At 52.4% G+C, this 10129-nt stretch overlaps 1 protein-coding gene across 1 annotated transcript in view; it reads left to right on the forward strand.

Moving 5' to 3' along the window:
• The first annotated feature begins 3250 nt into the window (after positions 1 to 3250).
• Rbm19 (RNA binding motif protein 19) overlaps positions 3251 to 10129 on the forward strand; it is a 76897-nt gene continuing 70018 nt past the window's right edge. The window contains exons 1-6 of the mRNA XM_059249755.1: positions 3251 to 3396; positions 6236 to 6418; positions 7334 to 7453; positions 7627 to 7665; positions 7799 to 7997; positions 9538 to 9794. Coding sequence (XP_059105738.1) covers positions 3361 to 3396; positions 6236 to 6418; positions 7334 to 7453; positions 7627 to 7665; positions 7799 to 7997; positions 9538 to 9794 — 834 coding nt within the window. The 5' untranslated portion in view covers positions 3251 to 3360. The remainder of the gene's footprint in view (positions 3397 to 6235; positions 6419 to 7333; positions 7454 to 7626; positions 7666 to 7798; positions 7998 to 9537; positions 9795 to 10129) is intronic.

A 10129-nucleotide genomic window follows, 5' to 3' on the forward strand; every position in this document is an offset into this window, starting at 1 on the left:
GTCTGATGAGGTCTCTTTGGAAGCAAAACGTGGGCCAAGCAGGCTGTCTGGCTAGAGATTGGAAATCAGCTGAATGTGTTTTTAAAAATTCCCGAATGTGTATGTGTGTGTAGACGTTTGTGTGTGGTGCATGTGTGTGTGCACATGTGTGCTATGTGTGTGTATAAGCCGGAGGACAGCCCCAGTGTCATCCTTAGGAAGGTGATCCACCTCCTTTGCAGGGTCTCTTCTGTCCTGGAGCTCACTAATTAGTCTAGATTGGCTGGCCACGGAACCCCAGAGATCCATCTATCCCTGCCTTCGACTTCCCCAGCACAGGAGTTCCAAGCAGGAGCCACCCCAGCGGGCATCTGTCCATGGGTCCTGGGTGCTAACTCGGGTCCTCATCCTTGTGTGGCCAGCACTTTACCGTCTGAGCCTTCTCCCCAGCCCCAGCAGTGACTTCTGCAGGCTTACAGTCTGATGGACACACGAGATCCTTGCACCTGGGACTCCGCAAGGAAGAGGCCGGTTCAGACACTGTGCTGGAGCTGGTCTTGGAGAGCAGAGGTGGGGTGGGTTCGGAGACAAAGATGGCTACCTTCACCAGCCAACAGGGAGGTCCAAAGCAAGGCATCAGGCACAGCCATCAGGACAGGTGTAATAAAAAAAAATGAAAATGGTAGAACAGGAAGTGAGAATTTGTACACGCTACCCTCAGAAATACATAATGATGGGCTGGAGAGATGGCTCAGAGGTTAAGAGCACTGGCTGTTCTTCCAGAGGTGCTGAGTTCAATTCCCAGCATCCACAGGGTGGCTCACAACCATCTATAATGACATCTGGTGCCCTCTTCTGGCATCCAAGCATAAGCCCAGGCAGAAGACTGTATACATAATAAATAAAGATTTATTTTTTTAAAAAAAGAGATACATAATGACGCAAACAGTTTGGAAAACTATTTGTTCACGAGTTCCTAAAGAGAGTTACGTATGACCCAGGAATCCCACCCCAGGACTGTGCCCACGAGAAATGAAAACACATGTCCACGTAAAGACACGCACACAGATGTTCTCAGCAACATACTTCACAATAGTCACGGAGTGGATCCATCTAGATGCCTTCGGCTGAGGGTTGGACACACAAACGTACTGGGTTCAGACATTTAACACTAGTCGGGGGGGGGGGGGGAATGGAACAAAGAACGTTTGGGAAGGGACATGGGTGGAGCTTGAGAACAAGATGTCAAGGGAAATCAGCCAGGAAGGGAACACGTCCATAGAGAGGTAGATTCTAGGTTACGGGGGGGGGGGGGGGGGGGGGACGGGGGGGGGGATAATGACAGGTGCAGGGCTTCTGTAAGAGGGGTTGAAAATGTCCTGGTCCTGTGCTTGTGTATAATGGTTTCTGATTTTTGTGTTTATAAGGTGTTGTGTGTGTGTTGGCTTCTTGTGTTTTGTCTTTGTTTTTGTTTTTAATTCTAATTTGTTTGGGGGTTTTGGTTTGTTTGCCTGTTTGCTTTCTAAAGAGAGAGGGAGAAAGGGCTGAGAGTTGAGTTGGTGGGGAGGTGGGAAGGATCTGGGAGGGGTGGGGGAGGGGAAACCATGATCAAAATACATTGTACGAAAAACATTTTTCAATAAAAATGTCCTAAGGTTGGCTGTGACGAGGATCGAAAGACTGTAAACATACTAAAGACCATCAAGTCGTACACTTTTTATTTATTTATTTAGTGTGTGGTGGGGTGCGTGCTATCACATGCACGTGGGGGTCTGAGGACAACTTGCTGACATTGCCTCTCTCCTCCCACTACGAGGGACCAAGGAGTAAAATTCAGGTTGTCAGGTTTGGCCACAAGCTCCTTTACCCTAAGAGCCATGCTGCCAACCGGAATCACACTAAGTGGGTAAATTGTATGGCATGTGAACTTTATCTTACTAAAGCCGCCAACAGTAACAACAAAGGATATGGGGAGGTGGGGTGAAATGTCTTTTAGAAGAAAATTGCTGGGGAACAGCTGAGGCAATGTGGCTAACGATAATAGATTGTGCCCTTTCTGGAGAGAAAACAGGGGTCCCCCTCTAAAACCTCTCCCATCTAAGAGCAGATCCAGCAAAGGCTCCGAAGTGCATGTTAAGAACATGTTAAGAACTGAATAGTCTGACGCTCTCGGGCGCTAGGATAAAACCCACCTAACTGCAGCAGGCACAAGGCCCTCAGAGGCAAGTCTGGCCAAGAACTCAACCCCCAGGCTGGCAGGCGAGGGGTTAAAAGCTCCCCAGAGAGCTGTGGGATGCCTGTAAGGTTGCAGTTGAAGCCCTTGGTAAGCACTATGGGGCTCTCTCTGGGTTCTCATTTCTGCCTTTCTACTTAGAACCTACATGACTTGAATCAAGCTGTTCCACTCATCAGGTCCTCGGTTCACCTGCCCGCAAAACAGGGTGGTTATCGCCAGTACTCACACCCTATACCAATATCCACGGGCCATGTTCAGCCATTGAGTCAGAGCCTGGCAGTTTCTCTAAGCCTCCCGTTTCTGTATCCTAAAAAGGAAGCAAGGGAGCTGGTGAGATGTCTCAGTTGATTAAGGCCCTTGCCGCCAAGGCTTATGGTCTAAATTTGACCCCCGAGACCCACCAAATTGTCCTCTGGGGCCATCACATGTGAACCCTGGAACATGTTCATACATACACACACACACACACACACACACACACACACACACACACACTATATATATATATATATATATATATATATATATGCATATATATGAACATGTTCATACACACTATATATATTCAACTGTATTCATATATACATATATATTCATATATGCACAATAAACAAATAAATGAATTTGTAAAAAGGTTTTGTTTTGGTTTTTGTTGTTTCAAAACAGGGTTTTTCTGTGTAACAGCCAGAGACCTCGCTCTGTAGACCAGGCTGGCCTCGAACTCACAGAGATCCGCCTGCCTCTGCCTCCGGAGTGCTGTGTGTGCCACCACCGTCCGGCAAACAACAACAACAACAACAACAACAGTTTTTCTTAAGCAAAAATCCCTACTCTTTCCCAGGGGTCATCCTGCGAGCGTTAGGCACTTGCGCCCCCTGCCGGCCTTACCAGGCATTGGCGTCTCCAGGACCCGGAGGAGAAACTGCGCCTGCGCAGAATGCAAGCGCTGCGTTCTCCCTCCCGCCCCTCTTGAGGGTGTGACTTCCTCGGAGAAGCTCCAGGGAGGCCACACCCACTTCCGGGTGGACCCTGGCGGGGGCCACGTGACTCGCCAAAGATGGCGGCGCCCAGTGAGGTGGCGTGAAAGTTGTGGAAAGTCGGCATCGCAGGGTTCGTGAGTCAGAACCGAGGGGGACCCGGGAGCCATGTCGCGACTGATCGTGAAGAACCTCCCTAATGGGGTGAGCAGGAGCCGGGGGAGGGGTCCGGAGAATGAGGCCGAAGGATGGAGGGTTGTTTTTTTTTTTAAGTCTGGTGCAGGAGTACGGAGGTCCGGAACCCAATGGGGTGGGACCCTGTTCTGACCGCTGGAAAGCAGGGAGAGTGGCTGCTATCGTTATAATTATCGCTGTTGATTATTCCCACCTCGGGTGCCTGACTCCAAACCCGACAGTCCTGCTCCAGGCAGATGTCAGCCTCCACCTTATGCCTCGGACCCCGGTCCCCTCAATGCAGTTGTTGACCCGAGTGGATCCACGTGGTTCTCCTTCCCACTCCCGAGACTGTTGGGGGAAACAGGATGGGAAGTGATCCTGAGGACCTGAGTGACGGGAACGGCATTCAGTGGTTTCCCCGTAAGTGGAGACGGGGCAACGCAGCCATGATCCCAGAACCTGGCACCCGGCAGGCAGGCATTCGGTAACTGCGTGCCATGCCGGGTAAAGGAGGAAGCCAGCTCACGTATGTGGCGATTAGATGGGCACTCAGAGGACCCCTCCTTGTTGTGCTGGTTAATTTCGGTCAACTTAACCGAAACCGAAGTCACATAGGAAGAGGAAACCTCAACTGATGAATTGATTCCATAGGGGTCGCCCTGTGGACAAGTCTGTGAGACATTGATGAGTGACTGACGTGGGGGAGCCCCGCCCACGGTGGGTGGTGTCACCCCTCAGCAAGTGCTCCTGGGCTGTATAAAAAATCTAGTTGAGCAAATAAGTCTGCAGAGCTCCTCCATGGTCTCTGCTTCAGTTCCTGCCTTGTCTTCCCTGGATGACGGACTGTGATTGGGACCCGTAAGCCAAATAAGCCGTTTTCCTCCCCCAAGTTGCTTTTGGTTTTGCTGTGTATGGGCAACAGCAGGAAGCAGACTAAAACACTGTTTCACTATTACAGAGCAAGCTCAGCTACGGACTCGTTTCAAAGCCAAGCGTGTTGGCACGCACCCGTTGTCAGCTTTCAATGGGCTGAGGCGGAGGGTGGCAAGTTCGAGGCCAGCCTGGGTTACAGAGCAAGATGATGTGGCAAATAAATACATACATAAATAAATAATAAAATTTATTTTGGCTGTTGGTGGGGCCATATGCCCCTAGACCAGTGGTTCTCAACCTTTCTAATGCTGCGACCCTTTAACACAGTTCCTCATGTTGTGGTGACCCCCCCAACCATAAAATTATTTCGTTGCTACTTCATGACTGTCATTTTGCTGCTGTTATAAATTGTAATGTAAAGATCTGATATGTGCGTCCTTCAACGGGGGGGGGGGGGGGGGTCGCGACCCACAAGTTGAGAACCGATGCCCTAGAGCCACATGAAAATCCGGCTGGTGTGAGAACGGTAGGAGCCAGCTGTCTACACTGTGGGACTTTTTAAGCCACATTATAGTATAGCATGTTAATTTCCCATTACTTCCAGGGTAAGGTAGTTGAAACAATGTTGGTATTTTGTTTGTGTTTTGTTTTTATCATCTCAGAGGTCAGCGAGCCTAATGTCAGGGTGTTGTCAGACACTGGCAGCAGGCATGGAGTGTGTAACCTTTTGACATGACAGCATCACGGCTGTGGGCTGCAAGGCTGGACCTGGCTGCCAGCGGATCTTCTTAGGCTTCTTCAACGTCTGCTGGCCATTGCCTCCTCTGACTCATGGCTACTTCTGTCGCCCCCACCCTTCTAAGCCCAGAACACTTGGTCTTCTGATTCTTTCCCTATCCTTTTCCCCCATCTAGTCTTCCTCACTCTGAGCCTCCTACCTCACTGATGGCGTTGAAGTACCAGAAGATCCAGGATGCTCTCCCCCATTGGGATTTTAGTTTTGGAGGGTCTTTTGAAAAGCAGGATCTTAGTTTGTTGGCCAGGCTGACCTTGAACCTGCCATCCCCCTCCCTCTGCCTCACCATACCCAGCTTTCATCTTGGGGTTCTTTGGTTTTTTTCAGACAGGGTCTGGTTAGTAGCCCTGGCTGGCCTGGAACTTGACATGTAGACCAGGGTGGCCTGAGACTAAAGAAATCTGCCTGCCTATGCCTCCAGAGTGCTAGGATTAAAGGTGTGCATCACCATGCCTGGCTTTATCACTTTTTGGATTTTCGAGACAGGGTTTTGCTATGTAGCTTTGGAGCCTGTCCTGGAACTTGATCTTGTAGACCAGGAGGCTGGCCTTGAACTCACAGAGATCCACCCACCTCTGCCTCTGCCTCCTGAGCGCTGGGATTAAAGGCGTGTGCCGCCACTGCCCAGCTCATCATCAGGTTTTTTAAGCACGTCTGAAAAACCCTTTTTTAAATACCTGGGTGTGGTGGAGCACGCCTATTGGACTGGGAAAGGAGGCAGGTGGATCTCTAGTTTGAGTCTTCCAGGGTTCCAGGGCTGTATATTCTCCTTTGCAGTGTACCATAGTGCAATCCCAGGTGCTGGGGATCAGGGTGTGAGCATCTTTAATGGGCTCCATATTCTTTCTCTCCCATGGTTGGTAACCTTTTATACAGTTTCCCTTACCTATTTGTTTATTTGGACAAGTCTCAGCCACAGATAGATACTATAGTTGATATGGTCCTCACAGAGGACAGGATAAGATAGAGAGCATTTGAGGTGCCCTGGGGTCTCATTTCCTCACCAAAGAAGTGAGTGGCCTGCCTAGGGGTGCTCAGCTGGTATCCAGCTCTGAGCTGGGACCTGGCCGCCCTAAAAATGTGCATGTTGCTGTCTATTCATCTCAGGTCACCGTCCAGGACCTCTGGGCTTCCAGCTTCTCTGTCCCTTTGCTCTGGGGATCCCCAGCTCCTCTCATTATGCCCCTTGTGCTCTAGATGAAGGAGGAGCGATTCCGGCAGCTATTTGCCGCCTTCGGCACACTGACCGACTGCAGCCTCAAGTTCACCAAAGATGGCAAGTTCCGCAAGTTCGGCTTTATAGGCTTCAAGTCGGAGGAGGAGGCCCAGGCGGCCCTGAGCCATTTCAACCGGAGTTTTATTGACACGTCCCGGATCACAGTGAGTCTGAGGGAGTCCCATCCCGCCTGCCCTAGAGAGCCTGCCTTACCTCAGGGCTGCTCAAGCTTCCAGGTGCCCAGGCATCATTCCCGGAGAGTCTGCTACCTATTCTCTGGGCCCTCTCCAGAGTGTCTGATGAGTTAAAGCGTTTAAATTTCACAGTACTCTTTTCTGATGTCTGACCTTTGTGCCCTGACCACGTTATAATTATGGTAGAATGGATAGAAACAGTTACTTCTATGGGGATGCCACTGGGATAAAGTGGTTTGCTGACCAGTAATAGCTTGGAATGTAGGGGGGTGGCTCATGGGAGTGTCTTCCCGAGGCTGCCTCTGAGAGTGTGTCTGAGGTGCCAGGGCTGAGGGATGCATCCGTTTATGTGTGGTCCCTGACATTCTTCCACACTCCTGTGGTCATCCTGTTGTCCCTGTTACCCTGGACTTGTTTTCTGCTGTGACTGATCCTGCCTCATGGTAAACAGTCACCCTGATAACCATCACTCCCTGTTGCCCCGTGCCAGGCAGCTGCCACCTCCCCGACATCGTTTGTTAGCCTAGGAGGTGAATGTGTACTCCCAATCCCCATGTGCCCTGAGTTCTGTCTCTGCTCTGTCGTCACCTGCTTCCTGGGCCACTCAATCTCTACTTTAACCTTTTGGTCTGAACAGAGGGGACCGGAGCATTTCTTGTCACCTTCTACCAGAGAGCATGGGAGGCAGAGCTAGTCCTCTGGAAATGGCAGTGGCCAGGATGACTTTTGGAGGACGATGTCTAGGTTGAGTGATTCACTTTAATGCACTCAGCAAGTTGGTGACTACTGCACTCTGGGAAAACCGTGCTCCTGGTACTGAAGGGGGCACACTCGTGCCTGGGTACCGACCGCAGCAGCTGTGGAAACCAGCCCTTTCCCGTGCAGGTGGAATTCTGCAAGTCCTTTGGAGACCCAACAAAACCCCGAGCCTGGAGCAAACATGCCCAGAAGCCAGGCCAGCCCAAGCAGCCATCTCAAGGGTCCGTTCCCTCAGACACTAAAAAAGTACGTAAGCGGTGCCCCCAGCCCTGTGCCCAGCGTTGGCAGGGTGGTCTCTGGCTGGCAGGGAGTTGGAAGTATCTTTTGGATGGTTTTGGAAGGTGGGTGCGCCCAGGGTAGTTCACTTCCGTCTTCCCTCCCCTATCATCGGTGTGACCCTGTCTGCCTTCCACTTCCAGGATGACAAGAAGAAAAAGGTGCCCAGTGACCTGGCGAAGGTGAATGTTGTGTGGGTGGCGAGGGAAGGCTGTGAACATCGAGAGGGTGGCGGGCTGGAGATCTGAGCCTCCTCCTAAACCTCTGCCTCATCTCCCTCCCTCCTGCCCCTCCCACCCGGCTGCACTGCCACAGCTGAAGGAAGATGCCGAGTTCCAGGAGTTCCTGTCCATTCACCAGAAGAGGACCCAGGTGGCCACGTGGGCCAACGACGCTTTGGACACTGAGCTCCCAAGAGCAAAAACCAAGCCAACAAGTGACTATCTGAACTTTGACTCCGACTCTGACTCGGGGCAGGAGAGTGAGGAGGAGCTGGCTGGAGAGGAGCCTGAAGGTGGGTGTGCACTTCGGGTCCACATAGGCCTTTGCCTGGCCCTGACCTGATGGGCACAAGGACGCTTTGTGCGACACTCTCTGGTGACACAGGAAAGGGACAGCCAGGTGCTTCCCTCTAGCCATCTGGGGGATGAGTAGCCCACCCACAGGCGTCTCTCCCCCAGGCAGATCTGGTCACCCGACTCAGCCAGTAGTCACCGAGCATGTGCAGTGTGCCAGGCACAGCTCTGGAGACTGTGGACACCACAATGAGAAAAGCCCCCAAGAGTCCTTGTATCTGTAGAATAGGCCTCCTGGTAAGAGCAGAGGGACAGAGGCAGGTAGCTCCCAGTGGAGCATGTGTGGTGATGGTGTGCCAAGGAGGCAGAACAGGGCGTGTGTGGGAAAGCTTCCTGGAAGGGCTCCTGCAGCTCTGGGGGATAGCGGTAGGGTATCTTGTCCTCATGGGCCCTGCTGTGCCTGGTAAGTACCAATCAGCATAGAGCGTAGGCCCTAAGTGCTGTGGTCCACCGTAAAAGCTGTTCTGGTTTATCGGTGAGGATGTGGGACTAACTCAGCTCAGCCTAGTAAAGTCGGCTGAGCTGAGGACTGTGAGACTGAGGGTGGAGAGGCGCAGGAAGTAGGGGAACAGCCTTGGAAATGCTCAAAGGAAAGGATGACCCAGGAGCTAGAGAGGCACAGCTTGGTTACAGGTTAAAGTAGAGGGAACCAGAGGAAGGGAGTTGGAACTCCACCCTGAGCACTGGAAACCGCTGCAGGGTGCTGGACAGAGTCTCAGCCCAACAGTGTGCTCAGAGGGTCATGCAGGCTGCAGTGAGGGATGGCCGTCCCTCCTCTGTTCATGCAGGCTTTTCTTTCCTGCTCCCTCCCCCCCAACCCTTGTCATGGAGTGTGTCACACCAGGTGTCCTTTGTACTTTAGTGCAAACTGTACTGTTCACCAGGGACACCAAGAGTAAAGGACACAGACACAGAAGCCTAGTGTCTGACAAGGACTGTAATCGGCACTCGTGGATTTTGCCAAACCAGTAGATTATAGTGGCCTCTGCCGTGAGCTGTGTTGTGTGTATTATTTTAATACTCTTGAAAGATGAATGTAAAGGGGGGGGGTGTCTTGGGGAGCTGGGGAGATTGGCTCAGCAATCGTGTGCACATACTCCTCATCCAGATCTGAGTTCAGTTCCCAGCACCCACACACTGGCTCACATTTGCCTGTAACTCCAGCCCAAGGGACTCTAGTGCCCTCATCTGGCCTCTGTGGGCACTGCACTCATGTGCACACATCCGCACACAGACACACATGTAACTAAATCTTCTGGGGGAGAGGAGTGTGGAAAGGGCCATGAGAGTGAAGGAAGCGAGCAACACATCGCCATGTGTCACGGGCAGGGTGGAAAGACATGCCCAGTCGAGTGCGGCCTGATTCACCGCCAGCTGTTGCTCATCAGAGAATTGGCTGGAGTTGATTTGTGTGAGGGCCTTGGCCATGGCGTGCATGTTGTCTCTGGCCGCTAAGTCGCTGACCCTCTGTATCCGCAGAGGAACAAGGCCTGCAGCCAAAGGCGGCCACACAGAGGGAGCTGTCCGACATGGACTACCTGAAATCCAAGATGGTGCGGGCCGAGGAGTCCTCCGCGGACGAGGATGAAGAGGACAGTGAAGATGAGGCGGTGAACTGTGAAGAAGGCAGTGAGGCTGAGGAAGAGGACGGCTCCCCTGCGTCCCCAGCCCAGCAGGAGAGTGGGAGCCGGGGAGCCGTGCCCGGGAGCCGGAGACCTCAGGACGCCGCTGGCAAGGTGTGTGTTGGTCTGTGAGGGCGGAGGGAGAGGCTGGGCCTGGTCACCAGGGTCACTGCAGCCCCTTCCCTAGGGGACTGACTTGGAGGGAAGGCCACTTGCCCACAGGGTGTCTATGCAGCTTAGGCTCCTGAACCAGTGGGGGAGGCTGCCCGTTGTCTGGAGTTGTGGGGTATCGATGAGCTGGATGGGTCTTGCTGTGTGTATTAGCAACAAGACGGATAGATGTGAGGAAGCTTTCCACTGCCAGATGAGGTCAGTGAGGGCTCACTGCACGCTGGGTAACATCCCTAGCAAGTCACTGATTCTCATCACAGTCCTCTGCACAGGTGACA

The sequence above is a fragment of the Peromyscus eremicus genome, chromosome 23 (assembly GCF_949786415.1).
Source record: "Peromyscus eremicus chromosome 23, PerEre_H2_v1, whole genome shotgun sequence".
Taxonomy (NCBI): Eukaryota; Metazoa; Chordata; class Mammalia; order Rodentia; family Cricetidae; genus Peromyscus; species Peromyscus eremicus.